This window comes from Alnus glutinosa, chromosome 11 (genome assembly GCF_958979055.1).
Source record: "Alnus glutinosa chromosome 11, dhAlnGlut1.1, whole genome shotgun sequence".
NCBI classification, from domain to species: Eukaryota; Viridiplantae; Streptophyta; class Magnoliopsida; order Fagales; family Betulaceae; genus Alnus; species Alnus glutinosa.
Window position 1 is genome coordinate 15,125,093 of NC_084896.1, and position 24,226 is coordinate 15,149,318.

Genomic DNA, 24,226 nt, shown 5'->3' on the forward strand with positions numbered 1-24,226 from the left:
TAGATGTAAACCAATACTGTCTACTATAAACATCCAACCAAGTCCCTGTAGAAGCCAGAGAAAACATATTAGAAAAACATTAATAGCTGTGCAAAGTAAAATTGATCGTCTACACTATGTAAGCCTGGTAGATGATATAACACATTAGACATCATATTTACATAATGATGACGTTCATGATGCCACAACAAAGCCAGTGATCTAGAATACAGGTGGGACAAATCAGAGAAGACGAGGCTTTGGTCTACTGGAATGCTATAGACATAAAAGTTTCATCATTTAACATGTCATCATCCAACAGTGGACCAATATCAATCAGGTCCTCATCAACATCAGCTGTTTCTTCTGGACTACTCCAAACCATATTACCTGCCTGCCAAAAGTTATAATAGTCAGAAGTTAGACCATGCTCAGAGTATGAGAAAAAAAAATAATGGAAACTCGTCGAGTTCGATTGCAACTAATTATATTCACTTCTGAACAAACACTTTCTGAGTATTTGTATAACATGACCAAACAACATGCAAGAATCAAGAGGGTCACAAACACATCACTTTCAATTTTTCTCTCTTCTCTTTTTATATATTTTCTTTAGCGGGGATGAATCAGAAAAGAAGTCTGCAGCAGGCTTCACCACGCCTTCAAAAAATTTCTCTTCAGACCAGAACCATTTGCAAACATGAAACTCTATAGAACTTGCACGTCATGAACACAAAGACTCTGCCATCCTTGATAGATTGCTGATGAGAGGTTATTTCACACGGAAAAAGATTAGCCTCAATGATCCTCTAATCGACTCTCCATACCAGATTGGTAAATGGACTGGCCTAAAGAACCCAAAATCTGGGTATCAAAGTCTTCGAAGAACTTAGTTCAGGATACATAAGATGATCTAAACTTTTCTGATACTTGAACAACATATTTCAAGAACTTGAGAAAGGTCTGTAGACGCCCCACTAAAGCCAATGGGTAACAAAAGTGACCTTCACATGGTGATCTCCCGGTAATAGAACAAAATGGAAGCCAAGCACAAGTAATTAATATCCAAATGGGATATGTAAGCCCAAGAACATTGACGCTGTTGAGAGCATCCAACCAAAAATTTTAAACCATCAAGCAGAGCTGTAGTTGATATATAACTCAACTCAAGGTCCACACTCAGATAAAGTGCGACTTCTCCACCACCCTCTCTAACGTACAAGCCCTAAAAATAGGTCCAACGCACTCAGCAGATTGAACAAATCTTAAATAAACGACCCAACTGACACAAACAGATGCAAATGGGTCTGATGTCGAGTCGAACAAACAATACAAAGTCCTCCATTTATTTCAGCATAAATTATTTTCCATGTTTTTAATTGAAAGGGTTGGCTAATCGAATTGATTCTTGGATAGCAAAACACTTATCTTTTGCAGGGAGGTTGCAATTAATCTCCTCTGTTCTGTACAGCTTCCAAGTGTTTTGGTCAAGCATATTTTTTAATTTATAAGTAATAAACAAACATCAATGAAAGCGTAAGGCACTCCTAAGTACACAGGGAGTATACAAAAGGAACACCTGCAAAGAGGAAAACAAAAAGGAAACAAAGACCCACAAAAGACTTCAATATCATGTTAGAGCATTAACCCAAAAAGTTAAGCTATTAGATATAGAAGCCAACTAGTATGTAAGCCCATATCAAGGTTCATGCCTAAGCAAAACAGTACTTTTTAAACACAGTATATGACAACAATGAGTGAGCTAAAATTACTAATCCTTTTTATATTGGTAATTTACACATGCACCCAATGGTACAAGCACCCACAACCTCACCCTCCACCTTGCTACAAAGGGAGGAAGTACTGTTTGAGTTAAAGCTCATTACTAATCCATATATGAACAATAATTTATCAGAACTAGCTTCTTTTAAAAAATTAATATATTTAAAGCAATTCTTTCACATGAACAAATAAGTAAATAAATCAAAACATTTACAAAATCTATATACCTTGGTCTGACGGAAACCTTCAACAACAGTTAGCAGCCTACGGTATTGAGCTCGTCCCTCTGGATTCTGTGCCATAGACTTCACCCTAGTGAGAGCCTTTTGCAATCTTTCCTCGGTCTGTTTCCTTCCTTCCTTAAGAAAATCATAATCATCCTCTTTTGAGGGCACACTTGGTGAGTTGAGGTCTTTGGTATGTGCATCTGGTCGGAATCCCCGGAGACCAATCCCTTTACGTCTCCATCTTAATATGACCTTCTCCAAAATTCCTACAGACCAGACGATTGGTCTATATTGTTTCCTCACTTGGTGTCCCCTCACATGGGCCTTTACACCAAAAATAAACAGATCAGCATTAAATTCATAATTGATGGCTTACAGGTATATAATAAAAACAATTACCAGAATATATAAAAGGTATTCTAACCCTAGAAACTGTCTGCCTTCACATTTTTAACATCATATAAATTGAAAAGCAGAAGTCATTATGGGTTAACGAGAAACCAAATCGTAAATTCATCCAAAGATGAACAAAACCAAATCGCAAAATATGTTTGTAAATATAAAAGGGAGCTAAAAACTGATTCCATAATTCTCAAAATTTAACTGTAAAGACACTTCAATTCCCACCCCTTCATTTTCTTAATGGCAACACCAATTATACCATTGAAATGTCTCTTTGATTTCCCAATCGGCCCCTTGCATGTTGCCTCACTAATAAAGGTCCTCTACTTATTGGGATAAGCAATCTGGCATTACTGGATAACTTCCATATTTTAGAGAGAAAGAGAGACCAAAAACAACATTATTAAAATCCTCGAGAAGTCAACAAGGGATAAGTAGCAATAAACCTGAATTTTGACAATTCTTTGACGGATTATTAAGAATTCTTTTCTTTTCTTCCAACCACGGAACTTCTTCTGTATTTGTGTTGCAGCGGCATGGACTACCCCATCACTTCGTCCAGGCTTGCGTGTCTTGGAAGCTACAAGTGAAAGAGCACGTTCATCTGACAATCCAACTTTATCATCATCATTCTCAGTTGTCCGTTTCCTCTGAAGTGAATACATCCGGAACATCTGATGTATACGACCAGCAGCTTGTGTGGCATTGCAGAGAGCAGTAAGTGAATCCCTCAGCGACAGTTCATCTGCTGCATCAACATAATTCACAGGTGTTGCTGTCCGTTCTGAAACTGTTTGCACAGCCTTTGCTCCAGAAACTTCTACTGTTTCATCTTCATTGGGATCATTCATTGTTAGGGATTTGAGGTAGTCAGTCAAGGAAGACTCTGCAAGAAAACCAGAGATTCCTTTGTGTCCATTTCCAGATGCCAGGTCTGCAGGTGTTCTACCCAAAGGAGATTCTGGAGATGGGTCCGTCAATGCTCCAAGAGCTGCACCCAGAGAGACAAGGAATGCCACCATCTGCTCTCTGAATTTAACAAGGATTCAAACATGAACACAGGAAAAAAAGAAAAAGAAAAAAAAGTATTAGCTGTTTCAACCACGACACAAATTGAACTGTGATACAAATTGCAACTCAACCCAAGCCCAAGAAACTAATGCAATTAATTTTGGACGATTTGAAACAAATTTTTATAATTTGCATGCAGCAGTTTAATGTTTGAAAAAGGCCAAATATAAAAGTGAATAAGACCTTTTAGTAACCAGAAGTATGTAGGAGGGAATTTTAGTTATACTTATGGTTGCACAAAGAGAGAGCAAGAGAAAGGGAATGTCTTCAATCAACATCCTGCAAAGGCTACAAACATCTTAAATGGCTTCTTCATTTCTAATGCAGGCCATATCTGGGAAAAGACTTTATGGAATTGCATTTCCTGAGTCCAAATTGGTCAGGGAGGGGAAGGCTAGATTTTAAGCCAAATATCCCTAGGCTGATTTTAGCGACAGAATACAGCCTAGGTTCAGTAGAATTCAGACAAAATATATAAATAGCAAATCAAGTTCAGAGGATCTTGCCTGCCACAAAACGCAGCCCAATGCAGGGCAGTCCATCCATTTATGTCCCGGAAATTGATGCTAACTTCTGCTGTTACAATTGGTTTTATGGCCCAATCATAACCAAGGGCAGCTGCTAAATGTATCACACCTTGCCCTTCATCATCCAATACACTTGGCCCTTTACCATCTTCAGATACTTTATGAAGCAGCCATGAGTACAACTTCTCTTTCATTAACATTTTAAGGAGATGCTCCTTCAATTCATGTTGGGATAAATCCTTCCGTGAGGTTGTCTCTACCATCTGGTAATATTCGTCTTCATCCTTTAATGAAATAATCTTACTGATTAAGTCTTGTTTCACAGTAACACCTTCAACAAAGTGACTTGGAGGGCTGATAGATCTCAGAGACAGTAACTTCTCAAGTCGCAAATAAAGAAACATTTCATTAGTGCCACCATAGATAACAGAAATATCTATATCTTTAGTAGAACCCACTCGATAGTCGAATTCTCGCACTTCACTACAAGCTAACCTGTTGGAACATGTTACATAAAAAGGAACTTGCCCAACAGCATGAGGTGGAGCACAGCAACAAAGAACCCCATTGGCTAGAATTTCTGCAGGAACCTCCACTTCCCCGAACATACATGACCAGTTACATTTTGCTACATCTGGTAGACTCTTCAAAAATGTTCCAGTTATCAGAACCTGTTTTACATTAAAGAGATTGAGAAGTAATAAGAAATGGAGCAGTATTTTCTCTTCTACAGTACACTAGCACCCATCAAATCTCAATAGAGATGGAAACATATATGAGAGTCTAGAAAAATTTGGAACCAGTAAACAATAAAAACTAGAAAGCAAAATTGAACACTTTTGAAAAAGTCAGGAAGCAAAGTATTAGAATAAAGTTGGAAAATGTAAAATAGCAATTTACTTGAGTGGGAAAAAGCAGTTCATGTCTAAAGCATAAACAAAAGATACACCAATGCCAAGACGATATGAACATAACAATTTGTGAGTTATAAGATATTTTGATCTTGCCAATGCTATTTGGCGATGCATGCTTTTTTTTATAAGTAAATCAATCTCATTAGAAATCATTATATACATCGCTAAATACCGATGCATGCTTACCAAAAATGTAGCACAGCATGTACTCTTTTAATTTTTAGTTTAAGAAATAGTATGTTATTTGCTATTTAGTCAAGGAGAAAACATGCACAATTCTATCTATATATATAAGGAAGTGAATACCTCACTATTGAGAAGATTGGTTGAGTTACATGCAGTGCAAAATCAACTCATGATATAATTCAAGTTTTTGTCCTATTCTTTTATTATTATTATTATTGGCGGGGGTACTATAGTCCATGTATTTTAAGTACCTCAGTCTCTGAGTCTGTATAAGCCCACTTTGGCGAAAAATCTAAAATACTAAAAAGCTGGTCGTGAGAGAGAGAGGGACTCAATGAGGAATCATCGACTACATTTCCACATTCATCAGTGCTCCATGATATACCAGATGTGGTCTTCAAATGCAAATCATCTACATCTCCCAATTCTTTAGTAACCCAACGAGAAAAGCTGTCAACTTTCTTCAAACCCTCTTCTCCATTTAATAATGTTTTTTTCAGAGTCAAAGCATAGCTAGTATTTCCTTCAGTAGGCATATCAGTTTTGGAATTTGATTTTATTGAACACTGGGATTCATCATTTGCAAGCTGGTTCTGCCCAGGCTGCTCATTTTGCTGAACAGGATAAGTAGAAAATGGCTCAGAAGCATTTCCCCAGCTCATATCATGAACTCTAGCCTTGAATGCCGTCATACCAAGATCATATTCCAATTCCAAATTTGATGACTGGTCCATAGGCCACATGGGCAACTGTGCTGAATTATCGTCAAAAGGAATCTGGAGAAAGAGAAAATAAGATTAGAATTAAAATAATCGAACAAACTTAAGAACAACAATTGAGAAGAGAGGAAGAAAATATTTTTTTTTATGACATATTTCATTAAGCAATATTAGCATGCAAACAACACAAACTCAAACCCCCCCCCAAAAAAAAAAAAAAAAATTAAAAAATAATGGTTAAGCAAGTGAGCAAACTGATTCTTTGAAAACCACGACGAAACAGATAAAAAAACAGATGGTCAAATTGAGCAACCAAACATGTGCAGACATCACTTCAACTGCATGTGTCGAAATTTAATTCTTTGAGACCCTTTGGGACTTGAATCTCATGCACATGCTTCTCATGATAGATATGCAAATGCCATGCCATTGAGACGGTGACTTTGCCAGTTTGACTTTTTTCACATGAAAGTCATACATGCTAATAGAGAGCTCGTCATTTTGACATTATTTGTAGCGTTATTGTATCCTTTTTTTATTTTATTTTGGATAAAATACTTAATTAATTATCAATTCAAGCACAAATTACATTTGAAAACATATAAGTAAAAGATAGATGATCCTTCAAAATAAAAATCATATATATTATATTTTTCTCCACTGGTTTCTATTTCTTCCATTATTAATTGATATTATAAGAGAAAATAATATTATATAGTTAAACCAACGTCTTCATCAAGTCCATGTATTTAACCAAAAAATACTACATAAACATAAAACAAGAGATTGACCATGGAGGTTCTTTAGAATGCTGAAGATCTTATAGATTTCATTATAGTCAAGTTTGTGTATGATGGCAAAGAGTTTGACTCTTATCAGATAATTGCACATGGGAGAGGTTTTGTGGGGTCAGTCTGCTTTGGAGTGAGAGGACTGAAGTGGATCGTTGTACAATGCTCAAGTTAGACCCTATATACATGATCCACAAGGCACGCTGTGTATGACATAAATCAAACAGCAATTTTTTGCACAAGAAAATAATTCTCGGAAATTAACCTTTTTATAAGATGTTAAATGATAAAATACATGTAGATCACGCCAATAGTAGGGGTAAAAGATTGAAATAGTCATTTACCTGCCAATTTGACTGTATTGGTAAATAATTTTGAAACTCCTCTTTTACAACACTCCCACCTGTTAAAAGCTCATCTAGACTCATATTTTCTTGTCCAAGGACAGTTCCCATTGACGCAGGTTCAGGGGAAGACAAAGATACAAGAGAAGGTACAGAAGTATGAAATCCACTTGTAGACTGTTCCAAGACCTCTTCCCAAGAAGCCAAATCAATTGTTTTTTGAGAAACAGTCACATCAGCAATATCATCACTGTCTCTAAGTCTATCTTTCTGAACATGTGAGATATAATTTGCCCCTGGCATTGATGAAATACCATGATTATCTGGTAAGAGTTTCAAGAATGCAATCAGGTACAAAATGTCATTTAAAAGCTTCTGAGATGAGCAGTTTCATGAATGGATATGAATTTGGAAAGTATATCAAGAAAAAAAGAATGGAGAAAAATTCAAACACAAAGAACACAGCTACCTGCAGAGGGACACAGAAAATAAGAGCTCAAGGCACTAGCATCCATCCCTTCTGTCAGAGGACCATTTTTTATTGTCAGAGACTCAAGAAATGAGGGAGAACTCGAACTTGCCTGGTAACTATCCTCTGCATCAAATCTCAGAAAAATTATAATAGAAATTTACATGCATGATTAAAAGATTTGTAGATTTTCAGTATTAGTCAAGATCAGGCCAACAGGGGGAGCAAAAGACGAACTCTAATAACAAAAGTAGAGGCAGAAAATACCAGAATCAGCATCTTCACATAACGATGTTGGAGAACTGATTGGGCTTGGGGAATCTGTACTTCTGCAAGGGACTCTGTTATGATTTGTGGAAAAGCTACAACTCAAAGGACTGTCCTGGAAATCTGTTGCAACCTGATTACTCTCTCTGATGCCTCCAATATTTGTCCTATTACCCTGATGGGAAAAGTAATCCAAAGAACAAGAATTTATAGGTCCTTTAATAAAAATATTGATATGATACTATATCCACAAGACTGCAAAACTAAATACCTTTTTAATAAAAGCTAGACGTACTGAAATCATATTGTCAAATTATAAAGAATTAGGATATGGGTCATTTTTTTTTTTTTGATATGTAAGAGAAATGTCATTAAAAACGCAAAGCGCAATCAAGTACACAGAAAGTATATAAGAGAAGCATCTAAGACGGAAAAGAAAAAAAGAACAAGAAAATCATAAAAGCTAATCACTAAGGGAGTTAAGAACGCAGCAGTGCAAGTGTACAAAGAATAAAAAAAGAAAGTTCTGAGCTCCTCAAACGTCCTTTCTTTGTCCTCAAAGTTTCTATCATTTTGTTCCCTCCACAAGCACCACATAAGGCAAGAAGGGACCATCTTCCACACAACAACACTCCATCCACCAAGCGAATAAATCTACCAACCAAAGAGGCATAGCCCAAAACAAGCTGAAATGGCTAAAGATGGCATTCCATAAGACACGAGCAACCTCACAATGGAGAAGGTGGTCCACAGTTTCCCCATTCATGTTGCACATACAACACCTATCAATCACAATGACATGCCTCTTTCTAAGATTATCCAAGGTAAGGATCTTTCCTAGCGCTGCCGACCAAGCAAAAAAAGCCACTTTCAAGGGAACCTTGGTCCGCCAAAAACTTCTCCAAAGGAAAGGATCTTCCTCTTTGCAAGTAAGGACCTTAAAGAAAGAACTAACCACAAACTTCCCTTTGTGAGAAGAGTCCACCAAAGCTTGTCGTCCCCTTTACTTCTCACTCTAATGGAATACAACAAGGTGAAGAAGGAAGCCAAGACATCCCAGTCGTTGGCTGCTCAAATAAAGCCGACATCCCACTAAAGGGAACCACTCTCTGAAGCCATGTGAGCTGTAACAGGCACAACCTTAACACGAACAATGCCATATAAAACCGGGAAAGCTTCCTTGAGGGCCATCTCTCCACACTAAACATCATGCCAAAATCTGATCCTAGACCAATGACCTAAAAAAAAATCTGGTATGACTACGAAACAAACTCCACCCCTTCCTTATGTACTTCCAAAGTCCCACTCCATGAGACCCAGTGAGATCTAAGGAGCACCACTTGTCCCACGCACCACCGTACTTAGCATCCATAATAACTTTCTACCAAGCCTCTCTCTCATGCACATAACGCCATAGCCACTTCCCTAACAAAGCCCTATTGAATATCAAGTTCCGAATGCCCAAGCCTCCTTCAAAAATATGGGAACAAACATTGGACCAACTAACCAGATGGTATTTGAACTTTTCACCTAAACCTCCCCATAAGAAATATCAATGGAGTTTCTCAATACGATTTGCCACACTAGTAGGAATAGGGAAGAGAGACAAGAAATACGTAGAAAGATTGGAAAGAGTGCTCTTTATAAGGATAACCCTACCACCCTTGGACAGATAGATCCGCTTCCAGCTGGCCAACCGGCCTCTCAATCTTTCCAACAACACCATCCCAAATGACTTGGCCTTAAAAGAGGCCCCCAAAGGAAGACCAAGGTACTTTAGAGGTAACAAGGAAACCCCATAACCCAAGACGCCAGCCAAACCATCCACATTATCCACATAGCCCACAGGAACCAGAACAGACTTAGCCAAGTTAATCTTCAAACCTGACACAGCTTTAAAGCACAAGAACAATGCACGAATATAGCGAAGATGCTCAGGATTAGCCCCACAATAAACCAAAGTATCGTCCGCGAACAACATATGAGAAATATTAACCACCTCAGAGCGTCTAGAATCCACTGAGAAGCCTGAAAGAAAACCTCTTTGGACAGTAGAAGTGAGCAACTTGCTTAGAGCCTCCATAATGATAACAAACAGAAGAGGAGACAAAGGATCACCCTGTCTTAGCCCACAAGAGCTACTAAAGAAACCAGACAGAATGTCATTCACCAAGACAAAGAAGCACACCGAAGAAATGCAATGTGCTATCCAAGAACACCATTTCTCCCCAAAATCAAATCCTTTCAGCATATACAATAAGAAATCCCAGTTAACATGATCATAAGCCTTGTCAATATCCAACTTGCAAAGCAACCCTGGTTCACCAAAATTGAGACGACTATCCAATCACTCATTTGCTATAAGAACTAAATCAAGGATTCGCCTACCTTCACAAAAGCATTATGAGGTTTCGAGATAATCTTCCCCACAACCCTTCTCAATCTATTCGCGAGAACGTTAGCAATGATCTTGCAAACTCCACTTACAAGACTGATAGGCCGAAAATCTTTAAGATCCAAAGCCCCAAACTTCTTCGGAATTAAAGAAATAAAAGTGGCATTAAGGCTTTTAAAAAACTTGCTATGAGCACGAAAGTCTTGGAAAACCCCCATGATATCAGTAAAATTGGTATGAGCATTAAGGCTTTTAACAAACTTGCCATGAGCATGAGAGTCTTGGAAAACCCCCATGGGTCATCTAACAAATTGAATGGATTTGGAAACTTACAAAGCTCAAAACTTAACACGGTAAAATACTATTCCATTTCTTTTTTTTTTTTTTTATAGGTAATAGGCAGAATAAATTAGAAAAGCGTAAAAGGCGTCCCTAAGCATACATGGAGTATACAAAAAGGACACCAAAAAAAACAAAAAAAAAAAAAAAAAAACCCCGAAGAACCCAAAAAGAAATACTACATCAAACCCCCAACTTCTTACTCCTAAGTCGGCTAGAACCCACTCCCTTAGCAACGAAATTAATAAAACATTCTAGATTCTTGACCTCTCTATTCCCCTTTTTCCTTAATGCCTCCTTAACCTTCCTAGGAGGGGAATCAGAGTTGAAGCGCTCATCTTCAAGCAAGGACAAAAAATCAAGGAAACCCTTCTGATCAGATCCCACGAATGTAACCCCTATCGTGCGAAAGCACGACCTACTTTCTTCCACTACCCTAGGGTACACAACAACACTCTCCTTCGGATCAACCCCCTTTGAAGATTCTCCTACCTCAACGATCCCAGACGACACCCCATGCAACTGGGAGCACCCAACCACAGAGGATAACGGTCTTGGCCACGGAGGAAACAAAACCCACTGAAGAGGGGGAATGAAAGCCGAAACCCCGGGAGGATCTCCAACCTTCCCAAGAGGAAGATCCCCACCAAAACTCCTAACCAAGGCAGAGGCAACCGAGTGCACCACTGCCTGCCGAATGAGAGCACCTGAAGGAACACCAAAATCTACTCCGACGGAAACAAACCCAGCACTGCCAGACGAGGCACCAAGCTCACCAGACTGAAAATCCTCAACACCCGACCTCACCAAGACAGAGCCAGCCGACTGAAGAGCCGCTGCCTGCCGAAGGAAAGGCCCTGAACCAGAAGAACTCGAAGCCAAAGAAAACCGCACCACAGAAAGAAGATCACTCAGAAACACCGGAAGAATCAAAAACGGCGCCGGAAGAGAGGGAAGAATGGTAACCGGATTGACGGATTCGACGGACTCGACCACCGAAACGATCTTCCGATCACTGGGACTAGCCTCGGAAGAAGACAGACCTAGATCCACCCCAGAATCTGCCGCCGATGACATGACCGGCCGAAAAGCGCTCCCAAGGACCTCCAACGAATGCAGAGGACACCCCAGACCCGATCTCCGCCCCGAAATCCCACCAGAAACCGAATGACCCTTAAGGCCCGAACCAGCGTCCAGATTGGCATAGGGCTTAACCACTATAGCCCCAGCCCGAAATCTCTTAACAACTAACTTAACCCTCTTCAGCACCCAGCCCGCCACAAAACCCACCCTACGTTTAAACCCAAGCAAAGACTTAAAGCCCAACTGATTCGAAGATCCACAGGCCCAAACCAACGCCTTGGAGAAGCGCCCCAAAATTTCAAAAACCTTCTCGAATACTCCAAACACGCCATCCCTTTGCAGAGAACCGTCACCCTCAACATCTGGATCCCTAGACACGCCAGCCGATCTGCAGACACAACCTCGAGACCTGAGCTGATCATCTGCACGATGGACCAACCCCGAGGGACCACCCGCTTGCTCCTCCAGGACGGAGCAATCTCTCCCCTGACGAACCGCCCCCATCTCCATTCCCCGCAGCTTCGTCTTCTCCACGTCGCACCTGACCGGCAAAGGCCAATCCCCATCAATCTTTACCGCAACCCTAGTTCCTGAGACGGATGCTGCAAAACTCACCACCTCCGCAAACGACGGACGTCCTGTTCCATTCCCCAACTTGACGCCCGATGGAACACCACCAGAGGAAGGAAGACCGCCAGAAGACGACGACCCAACCGTGGTTCCCAGAAAATCCAGAATTTTGCTCAGCTCCCCGGACACACGGCTCCACCCTCTCCCGTCCCGACCTTCAGGAAAGAGAATACGCCCTCTCCGACCTCCGTCGAACACAGCTACCTCCAAGAACCGCCCAAATTTGTTTTCACCTCTCCGAGCGATTGTCACCTTAGACCCCTCCCTAAAAGATTTGACAAATTCCTCAATCCCAGGATTACCCAATACTTCTTCCACCCTCGACAGCAACCAGGCAAAGCAGCTCAACTCGAACACAGCAAAACCTGAAAAACCTTTCCTCTTTTCCTCCACCCGAAGCTCGGCAGATCCTGCTTCCACCGAGAATCGGAAGGACTTCGCCTCCACAAAAAACTGGCTCTCCATCAAGCCGAGACTGACACCCCTACAGGGAATACATCCCTTCCAACAGAATGAGAAAAAATAAACCCACCACCCGGGAACCACCAACAACACTGAAAGAGAGAACGACGGAGAGACAAATGTGGATTGCAAAAAACAAAAAATGTATGAGACACTTAAAGAACAATAACAACAACAATTCAAGTTCAAGGATAATAATAATAATTTCCAAAATTATTGCACTATTCCATTTCTTAAACCAGCTAGTTGCATTTTTGCATACAACTAAAATAAATTGAGTAACTTAGGGGTTTGTAGCTTTCTGAGTCATGATTTACACCTTTAAAGATAAGAACACAAAATTCTTTCACAGGGTGGCCAACTCACACCGTAAATTCAACCAAGTGCATTGTAGTTTTGGGAGAGTATTAGTGCTGACATTCCCCTGGCTTTCTTTTTATTAGGATTCATGAGTTCGTCACGATGGTGGTCTGTAGAATCTAAGGAGTTTGGCTTGTCGGTAGTGGGAGGTTTCACAGGCATCAGGATTCATGAACTTCGGAAAGGAATTAAGAGGTCCATTCTGATTGATAAAGATGAGGCTGCCTGGTTGCTTAAGTCTTTTCATGACCTAGTTAATGTTCTTGACTGTAGAGTGTTTTGGAATCAAGCCGTTTCGGGCTTTCCGCGTATCCTTGCGCAGCAATGTGCGAACAGACATGGTTACTTTCTGACCTTAGAAGAATTTGAGGGGAGGAGAAAGGAAAGGTTCTATTCTGGTGCCTAAAGGAAAATCGGGTGAGGGGTGGAAGTGTTTTGGGGAGGAGCTTCATCTAGCTTTCAATTGTCTGCTAGCGGGTAGATATCCAGAGCATCTCCAAGGCAAGGTTGTGATACAGTCGAAGTCACACCTTGAGAGGGGGAGGAGCTATGCTGAAGTTTTGAGAACCTCTCTGCCGAAAGAGAAGACAGCTCTTTTCTTTACGGAGGAGGATTCCCGGACCCGGACGTCATCTATAGCGGAGGGCTTTTATGATCAGAGGGCCATATCATCAAAAATGGCAACGGCAAAGCATGCTGGGTCGAAGATGGAGAAGTTGGTGAAGGATTCTCCAGCGATAACGGCGGAGCTAAAGGGTGAGAAGATGGAGATTGCTTTCCCGGTGAAACCGGCAGGGCTGTCGTTTCAAAACCCAGCTTCTGCTAGGTCGTCGGATAGTGAGCCTGTGCCAGACCTAAGGGGTAGGGGGGTGGGCTATAGCCATTCTGTGTTGCCGTCTGCACCACGCAAACCACACGCTGGTGATTGCCTCGAGCTGTGCAGTATCAGAAAGACGTTGGAGTCTATGCAGGAGGAAATAAGGCATTGTTTGAATGGGCTTCGCGTGCTGGAAGACAAGATGAAGGGTTACACTTCCGTGGGACCAAACCTTTCTCGGCCCAATTCACAAATGACTGAAGGGACCTCTGTGATCCAAGGTCAACCAAAGACAGCCAAGCTCTTTAAAGGTTATCCACCTTTGCAGTTTCCCATCAAGAGGCCCAAGCCTCTGGTTAAGCCCAAGGCTGGGTCGGTTTTGCAACCGATCCCAACTCGCCAGTTTGCATTGGACGCTGGAGCTTCTACTTCTAATGTGCAGTCGAAGTCGTGGGCTACGGGTCCGGTCATGCTGAGGCCTTCTAGTAAACCAGACTTTCCTGGCCGAGTCTATCAACGTCGGAAGCTTGGGAACAAGTCCTCTTCGGCTGTCTAGAAAGTTAAGCCGGGGTACACTATTCCGGAGGCAGGAACGAGCCAGAGCAGGGAGAAGAAGGCGGTTTCTTCGCTGGCCTCTCCGGCGTTCGAGGAGTTGCTGAGTGGTGATTCAGGAGAACCGGATGATTTACAGTTAGCTGATTGTCAGGCGTAGGAGGCTACAGTTTCTGGTCTTGGACAGGAATCAAATAGCTCTCCTCAGTCTGGGTTACGTTCGAATGAAGCTGGAGAGGCCACCGGTCTAGTAGAGATGGGCTTTGATGCTGGAGTAGGAATCAGCAGGGCTTTGTCGGCAGAGGGTGGAGGCCTGATGCTAGATCCTCAGGTATATAGCCAGCAGTTGAATGTTGGGTTGAGTATTTCTGGGTTTGGTGAGGATCCAGTAAATCAGAGGCAGGTAGATGGGAGTCTTGAGTTGGTAATATTCCCCACAATAGAAGGTTTAAGTGGAGTCGAACCAGAATCTTTTTCAGGAGGACCGTCAGTGGGGAATTGCCTCTGGGAAGGATCAATGGACAAAATGGAGGCTGGGCTTTCTCTTAAAAGCATGGTGGCTGAGGAGGGTACGCAGCTTTTGCTAGAGAACAATCCTGAAGGCTTCTTATTGCAAGATAAGGTTAGGGATGGGGATAGGATGTTGGAGAGCTTTGACCCGGTACTTATTACTCCTTTGGCTGTGGAAAGCGGAGACGGGCAGAGGGTGTCGCCTAGATGGGTGGTGGAAAGAATTAAGAGGTGTTATCCAATTATTGGGCTTTCTTGTGGTAATTTTGAGGACAGATTGTTGACTTTGTTTGAGGAGATTGAAGTGGCTAGAGACCTCTCTTTGGCAGACCATAATCCTAAGCTTTCGCCTGCTCGAGGGGGGAAGGGGAAGAGGGAATTATATAGGCTGACCTGGTCTGTTAATTATGAGAAGAAAGGGAGTCAGTCGAACAGAGGCAGATATAAGGGTAGGGGGCCTTCTCGCTTTTATGATGCCTAAAATTCTAATGTGGAATGTTAGAGGGATTAATGCGAGTGAAAAAAGAATGGAGATCAGAGGGCTTCTAAGGGTTTGGAAGCCGGATATTGTATGCCTGGTGGAGACTAAGATGGCAATTATCTCTAGGGAGGTGGTGAGAAGTTTATGGGGTTGCACTCATGTTGATTGGTGTTACTTGGGAGCCATTGGAGCGTCGGGCGGAATTTTGTTAATGTGGTATAGAAGGGTGGTAGAGAAAGTGGAAGAGTGTATTGGTAGTTACACTGTTGCTTGTTCTTTGCGTAACACTGGAGATAATGTTGTTTGGGCTTTTGGGGGTGTATATGGTCCGAACGATGACAGGGAGAGAAGGGATCTGTGGGCTGAGTTAGCGGGATTGATGAGTTGGTGGGAGATGCCTTGGTGTATTGGGGGAGACTTTAATGTGGTACGTTTTCCTAGTGAGAGATCTAGTGGTGCTGGCTCTTCTGCAGCTATGGAAGAATTTTCTGACTTCATTTTCATGCATAATTTGGTGGACCTTCCCCTTGAAGATGGCCACTTTACTTGGTCTAATGGTCAGGAAGATCAAATTTGGTCAAGGATAGATAGGTTCTTAATTTGTCCGGAGTGGGAGGATCATTTTCCTGAAGTATCTCAGAGGAGGTTGACAAGACTGTTCTCCGATCATTTTCCTTTAATGTTGGATTGTGAGAAGAATAGAGGAGGAAACAGGTCTTTTAAGTTTGAAAACATGTGGCTGAAACATGAGGGTTTTGTTGAGCTGGTGAAAAAGTGGTGGATGTCTTATGACTTTTCTGGTTTGCCAAGCTTCGTTTTGGCCAATAAACTGAAGGCCTTGAAGGCTGATTTGAAGAAATGGAATGAAGAAGTGTTTGGTGATTTAGGGAAAAAGAAGAAAGAATTATTGGAGGGTATTAGAGAGCTGGAGGTAATCGAAGAAAACCGTTGCCTAGAGGAGGAGGAAAAAGTTCGAAAGGCAGATATGGCGAGAGAGATGGAGAAGACCCTCCTTTTTGAGGAAACAAGCTGGAGGCAAAAGTCTAGAGCTTTGTGGTTAAAGGAGGGGGATAAGAACACAAAATTCTTTCATAGGGTTGCCAACTCACACCGTAAATTCAACCAAGTGGACTCTTTGATGATTAACGGTATTATTTACAGAAATCATGCGGAGATTAAGGAGCACTTAGTCCATTTCTATAGTAATTTGTACTTGGAGAATTACCGGTGGCGGCCAAGGGTGGAGGGCCTATCTTTTTCATCCATTGATGCGGAGGAGAGCAGTGGGTTAGAAAGAGCCTTTGAGGAGAAGGAGGTGTGGGATGTAATCAGGGATTTGAATGGAGACAAGGCGCCGGGTCCTGACGGATTCACTGCGGCTTTCTTCCAGAAGTGCTGGGTTTTTTTAAAAACTGATATTATGGATGTTTTTGCAGAGTTTCACAAGAGAGGCAAGTTTGAAAAGAGCTTGAATGCTACCTTTGTCTCTTTGATTCCTAAGAAGAATGGAGCCATGGATGTCAGAGATTTTCGCCCAATTAGTTTGGTAAGGGGGATTTATAAGATTATATCAAAGGTTCTTGCCAACAGATTTAAATCCGTTGTGGGAAAGATTATCTCCAACACTCAGAATGCTTTTATTGGAGGTCGACAAATATTAGATTTTGTGCTCATTGCAAGTGAATGTGTGGATAGTCAAATTCGATCGGGGGAACCCGGACTCCTGTGTAAGTTAGATCTGGAGAAGGCGTATGATCATGTAAACTGGGATTTCTTGCTCTATTTGCTACAAAGATGTGGTTTGGGGGAAAAATGGAGGAATTGGATTCGTTTCTGTATTTCCACGGTGAGATTCTCTATTCTTGTAAATGGAACCCCTTCGGGTTTCTTTAGTAGCTCTCGTGGTTTGCGACAAGGAGACCCTCTTTCTCCATTGTTGTTTGTGGTGGTTATGGAGGCTCTGAGTAGAATGTTGAATGCCGCTTTGGTTCAGGGTAATTTGATAGGGTTTTCAGTGGGTTCCAGAGATACAGAGGCCTTTGTAGTGAATCATCTGATGTTCGCTGATGATACATTGATTTTTTGTGGTGCTCAAGAAGAACAGATTCGTCACCTGAGATGTATCTTATTATGCTTTGAGGCGGCTTCTGAATTGAAAATTAATTTGGAAAAATCAGAAATTGTTCCAATTGGTGGAGTAGAGGAGGTCGATAGGTTGGCCAATCTTCTTGGTTGTAGGGTTGCCTCTTTGCCTATGACTTACTTGGGTTTGCCGTTGGGTTCTTCTTATAAGTCCAAATCTATTTGGAATGGTGTTATTGAAAAAATGGAAAGGAGGTTGGCGGGGTGGAAGCGGATGTACTTGTCGAAGGGTGCCCGGTTGACTCTTATTAGCAGTACGCTCTCCAACATGCCCACTTATTACTTATCTTTGTTTCCTATTCCAGTGAGTGTAGCTAATCGCCTTGATAAAATTCAAAAGGATTTTCTTTGGGGAGGCATTGGTGAGGAGAAAAAATTCCATCAAGTGAGTTGGAACAAGATTTGTACACCTTTGTATGCAGGTGGGTTGGGAGTACACAACCTCATCCAGTTCAATAGAGCGCTCTTGGGTAAATGGTTATGGAGATATGGTAGGGAGAGGGAAGCTCTATGGCGTTTGGTGATTGATACCAAATTTCAGAGTCTAAAGGGCGGGTGGTGCTCGACAGAGGTTTCGGGTTCTTTTGGAGTGGGGGTATGGAAACATATAAGGAGAGGGTGGGAGAAATTCTGCAATTTTGTTCGTTATGAAGTGGAGAGTGGATCTAATATTAGTTTTTGGCAAGATTGGTGGTGTGGGGAAAGTTCCTTGAAGCAATGTTTTCCAGCTCTTTTTTGTTTAGCAAGGAACAAAGATGCATTGGTGGCTGATAACTTGGTGGTCCATAATGGTGTAACTCAGTGGAATGTTCTTTTCACACGACAAATCCAGGATTGGGAAATGGATATGGTCCTTTCTTTCTTCGACCGATTATATTCCATTTCAATCCGTCATGGAGAGGGTGACAAATTAGTGTGGAATCCCTCTAAAAAAGGTTTATTTGGGGTGAGATCATTCTACGAAGAACTCTTTAGGAAAGATGGTCCATTTCTTTCATTCTTTCCTTGGAAGAATATTTGGCGAGTTAAGGCTCCAACAAGGGTGGCTTTCTTCGTATGGTCAGCAGCTTTGGGCAAAATCTTGACGCATGATAATTTGCGTAAGAGGAATGTAATAGTAATGGAGTGGTGTTGTCTATGTAAGAAGAGTGGGGTGACTATTGATCACTTGTTGCTTCATTGTGAGGTCGCCCGGGCTCTTTGGAGCTACATTCTTATTTTATTTGGGGTGGAGTGGGTTATGCCTCGAACGGTGTTGGAGCTAATGAATAGTTGGGGGGCGGCGATTTGGAATGGTCAACTCAAAGAGGCTTGACGGTTAGCTCCTCTATGCTTGTTGTGGTGTATTTGGAGGGAGCGGAATGCTCGTCTGTTTGAAGATGTAGAGACGACTATGGTGGAGCTACGAAAGGGGTGGCTAACTACTTTATATTCTTGGATAGCGCCACATCATAGTTTGAGTGTCTTTACTTTTGTAGAGTTTCTAAATGTATTTCCTGTCCGACCCTTTTAGGGGCTCTCTTGTATACTTCCCGTGTATAAGGGTTGCGCCCCTTTGCGCTTTTTAATATAATTGCCATTACTTATCAAAAAAAAAACTAAAATAAACTTTCAACAGAGAACTCCCAACCAAAATATCTCAAGAGCATGAGTGCCTCTAGAGCATCATAAATTATACACACACACACACAACATATGCAATATACGAGGGTCATTACCCAGTACTGATTCAATTTAAACGTAGTCTTCCAGGCACCTACAGGGAAGAAGTGATGAAATGGTTTGCTCTCAACACTCAAATCCAGCCTAAACTTCACTATTGCACCAGACAATAGCCCCTATTTTAGCATGTGTTACATGTTGATGTAAAAAATATTTATTAGCAAATATGTGTATATGTGGCGCACATTGAATGTATGCAGTATAATTTTTAATTTTTTTTATACGTAAACGTATGTGGTATAATAGTAAGATATAGAAGCATACAGAATATAATTTTTTTTTTAAAAAAATAAATAAATAAATAAATAAAAATTATTGACCAAATTGGTTTAGTCTAATGGTTGGAGGTGTGTGGCTTTCTAACATGAGTACTTGGGTTCAAAACCCAAGTACCCAGTTTTTAATTTATTTTGGCAGAAAAGTGGCCCAAATATAGACCAGGGTGTGGACAAATTTGTGCTCCAGCAAAAATAATCAGGGATCTGCACTCAAAATCTTAAGAGCATGACTTTCAGAGAGGGAGAACCCTCCTCCCTCCTAGGCAGATTAGGGCACCCAGGTTTCAACAATATGAAAATGAACCACAAATTTTGTTGTCAAGCAATTCAGAAAACTAAATATGAGAAGCTAAGAACAGCGACAACGACAAAAGCAAAAAGAGAAGCAATAACAATAAGAGCGAAGTGGATTACCTTAACTTCTAAGTAGTGGACAAAAACTATGTGCATCAAATCCCTGCAAGAATGAACAAGCGCAAGTGAACCAAAACGGAAGACCCAAACGAAAAAAAAAACCTTTATCAGAACTTTATGTCTAATTTCAAGAAATCATACCAACATTATGGACAACTAAGCAGGAGACCAAAAGGGCACAAAAGAGAATCTTCAAGGGAGGAAGCAGGAGACAAGAGGTGAAAAGAAGAAGAAACAAGAAATGATGTTGAAAACAAGAAAACAGGAAAGGAAGCGATAAACAATAAAAAGCAGCATCACAAATTCCTCGTGCATTTAAACATCAAAACTTTGCTTATATCTCTCAATCCTTAAGCATATCCTAATTTATGCTTTGCAATAATCTCACAAACAACCCTACAATTAACTTAAGGCATAGGTACATATAAGGCATAAACAAGAACAGCTAATGCCACCCTAAAACCCACCCATCCTTACCAATTCAGTGGAGGCCTTTTAGAAGCCTTCTGTAAGGGCCATGAGGCATGAGCGTAAAGTGAAACATGATAATCGCTTAGCTCTATTGTGCACACATTGATGAGGCTATTCAACTAATCTCCCAATCTTGGTGTCTAAGAAAAATTATCAATGACAAGGAGCACCTTATGCAGGTAAAGCCTCTAAAAGGAGAAGAAAGGTTCTATCAACATGGATGATAGCAGAGAAAAAAGATACCGTCGACAAAGACTACAGGAATACACTAAAAAACAAACTCCCTTACAGAAAACCATACTACATGGAATAGAAAGTTTAGCCTTGATGATGATGATGAAATACGCATTTTCATTTCCAAGATCCTCTGCAATAATTTCAACTACCCAAAGCATCAAAAGCTATAACTGTATGACCCTAAACAAAAGCATGATAAAAATGTGAAATATAAGTTAGTTCATACTTACTGTTCAAGCATCCAATAGCAACGCCTTTGAAAGTTTTCATTCTCTTCTCCATGGGCATAATAGCAGTGTAGCACATCAATACTACCAACCTAAAATTGCTTGACATATGTTACCTATCAGTCCTTGGTAAACTTTAATAGAGTTACATGAAGGACTATTTTCATCAAACAAATCTCAAAAAAACAAAAAAGAATGTCTTACTCCATCCATCCCATACCAAGTGTATTTGACAAAACCCAGAGATTAAGAAAAGACAATGGTATGCTTGTCAAAATAATTGTTTTCTGTTTTCAATTTGAAATTCCCACTCTTGCCAAATACATTAATAATCAAAACACAAAAAACTTTTTAAAATACAACACTTTTTATAAAACGTCTCACACCTTGTAGGAATATGTATAAAGGAATATTTTGAAAAACAAGTGTTTGACTTTTGCATGGGTAGGAGCTAACTTATTATTTAAAAAATTAAAAAACTAAAAAAAAAAAAAGGGATTAGAGTGGCCGTGTGGCCACCCTCGGCTTTTTTTTCTTTCTAATTTTTAAACCTTTTTTTTATAAGGAGTCAGCTCTACATATGTTTGGGTTTTCTCAAAATAAGCAGGTGTACTCCATAAAAAAAAAAAAAAAAAAAAAAAAAAAAAAAAAAAAAAAAATCTCAAATGTAGGCTCCACCATAATACACTTCTAAAAACACCTATCACATTTATGTCACATCAAACCACTTTTTCAAACCAAAAACAAAAAAACACTTACCCAAATACACTTACAAACATAACAAATAAATGCAAGGACAACTCAAACTCTTTTGATAGTATTTTTCCACCATTACCCTTATCAAATGCTTTGGAATTGACAAGTTGACACTCATTTTGCTCACATTAATTTTAATAGTCAATGATAATTTGGGAAAGAAAGTAGTTAGTGCATTAATAATTGAACAACGGATATTTGTTTTGGTACATACAAAAAAGGACGAACAAGACTCACTTAGGATTGAGGGAGTACATAACATATGCAAACCAAAATTATTAAATATCTAGGTAGCCAGGTCGATGTTGTATAGCAAAATGTGAGTTCTTTCTTTTTTTGTGATAAGTAAAAATGTGAGTTCTACAGAATCAAATATAGATACCTAAACTCCAAATAAAAGCAATTGACTTTTTTTGCAAGCGTACCTTCAGCTTCTCATGAGCTTCCTTCACAGTTTTTCCATCTTTCTTCTTCCTCCAATTATGTCCATCCTTTCTAAAGTATCTCAAAACCTTCCTATCAAAAAGAATAAGTGAACCACCTGGCATGGTGGAATGCATGTCAACCTATGAAGTATATGTATCTGCTTAAAATTGAAGCAAAAAGATTATGAACTACTCATTTAATTGGATAAGATGCTTCTGATTTCAGGGTGAAACAGTATAATATGTATATATATGAGAATTAAAACAAACTTCAAGGGCAAGAAAGAGATAGCCAATATTAATATTTTTGTTAGCACCAAAAACACTAATATTTTGGATGTCCAAACTTATACTCCATGGAAACTTGAAAAAATTTAAAATAATCCAAGAATTATTTTTTCTCAGAAAAAGGCAGATCTGAGTTGTTTGTCAAATTTAGGAACATGCATGTAAAAACAAATAGGCATCTAGATATTAGGTGAGATTAGCACGGAAAAACAGAAGCAACCACATCTAAACTCCCCTAACAACAATTCCTCCCAATGTCAGATACGAGTTTCTGGGCGAGTACCACTTCCTGGACATCATGTGACACCAGCTAGCTGAATGAAGAGATAAGGCTTATAAGCCCATTCAGAACAGGTGGTTCAGCATTCCAGGAACGAAGAAGACGAGCCAAGAATACTATTTCAGGGAAAGAAAAATTAACAACTAAAGGTAAATTCATATAGTGGTGGCGCATAGGAACTTTTTCAGAAACACATATACTTGTATTTTCTTTCAGATTTTTGCCAACCTACACGTCCACTACTTTTGAAACTTAGAAGCACACACAGAGTCATAGAAGATAGGTGATTCAAAGCCTGAAGGTAAATTCATGTAGTATACAGAGTGAATGTAATCATGATGCGAAACAAATTTTATATATTTTTTTTCTTTTTTGATATTATTAGCTAGAATCATACTTGGGGGTCTGTTTGGAGGCTCTGATGCAATACGAAACTTCTGATAATTACGAAGAATTTCACAAATTTCAGCAGGTCGCAACCATCGATGTTGGGCTTCTATGAGTATTTGGGGAATATCTGCAAATCAGACTCAGTCAATAAAAACAAACTCAAAAAGTAATACTACATATAAAACTAAAAGATTTAAACTACGTGACATAGTAATTGAAAAGGAAGCAATCAAGCAAGCAAGAGAGAGAGGAAGAGTGACTTGATGAGAAGATATAGGGTATTCAAAACCAACTCATGCTTACAAATCTTCCACCAGCCTTTTTTGTTTCCTTTAATAGGAAATTTTGGTTTCAATTTGAGCGTTTCATTCTTAAGCAAAGGCCACCCAGACAGACAAACTAATTCCATTATAAATTTATCAAATCAATCATCGAGAAAGTAATCCGATTACCAAGCTTAGCTGAGCCCGAAAAAGAAAATTCCTCCAAGCCCCAAATGATCGCATAAAAATTTCATTCCAAACCCATCACCTTCCTCAATTTTCTCGGTATCCAAACAGACCATGATTACTCCCCCATGCTTTAATAAAAATTATTCCACTCAAGTTGAGGCAACATAGCTCTATACACACAAAACCCTAAATCTAAAGAATAATCAACAGAAATTCACAGAAACTTCTACACCAATAAAAGTTATAGAAAAATAGACGGATCCAAATAAATTTTTTTTTTTAAAAAAAAAAAAAAATTGATAGAAATCTGACCTAGTTGAGGACCCGGCACGTAGGATCCCCGCTCCGCCATGGGGAAGGGTGAATGAATGAAAGTCTGAAGCAGCAAACGCACGAGAGGCTGCTATGCAAGACTTGGTTCGAGTCAGCGGTGGAAATGACGTGAGGTAGTAGTAGAATGGGAGACTTCCTGGGTGCTTCTGTGAGAACTGGTAGTAGAAAAAAGTATAATGGGGAAGATTTAAAAGTCAATTTTGATGTGTCTTGGGCGAATCATGGTTTGACTTGTGGCGCGCAGTTGAAGCAAATCGGTCTGCTCCCCCTTTTTTTTCTTTTTTTGTTGTCTGCCGCTTGTGTATTTTTACCGAGTAAATTTCACGAGTGTGTTTGGCAAATGACTCGTCTTCCCCTCTATATATATATATATATATATATATATATATATATATTTCTTTTCTTTTAAATATTAAATTTAAAACACTGTAATTTTTTTTTCTTTTTATATCACATTAATCATTTTTTATTATTATTCAAATAAAAAAAATTACTACAAAATAA

General features: G+C 40.0%; 1 protein-coding gene across 3 annotated transcripts; it reads right to left on the minus strand.

Moving 5' to 3' along the window:
- On the minus strand, window positions 1–23,940 carry LOC133882418 (calmodulin-binding transcription activator 2-like). 3 transcript variants are annotated; one of them, XM_062321585.1, is made up of 13 exons: window positions 23,702–23,940; window positions 22,945–23,064; window positions 21,980–22,095; window positions 20,802–20,890; window positions 19,864–19,906; window positions 7,679–7,853; window positions 7,412–7,537; window positions 6,943–7,238; window positions 5,340–5,864; window positions 3,968–4,659; window positions 2,837–3,419; window positions 1,989–2,312; window positions 1–373 (listed from the first exon to the last, which is right to left on the minus strand). In XM_062321585.1, exons 1-13 carry the CDS (start codon window positions 23,739–23,741, stop codon window positions 245–247), a joined length of 3,258 nt encoding a protein of 1,085 aa, XP_062177569.1. In that variant the 5' UTR covers window positions 23,742–23,940; the 3' UTR covers window positions 1–244. The 3 variants fall into 3 exon arrangements, with proteins under 3 accessions (XP_062177569.1, XP_062177568.1, XP_062177570.1); XM_062321584.1 differs by having other exon boundaries at window positions 6,943–7,265; window positions 23,702–23,938; XM_062321586.1 differs by lacking the exons at window positions 22,945–23,064; window positions 23,702–23,940 and having other exon boundaries at window positions 6,943–7,265; window positions 20,802–20,899; window positions 21,980–22,060.
- Window positions 23,941–24,226: the final 286 nt, after the last annotated feature.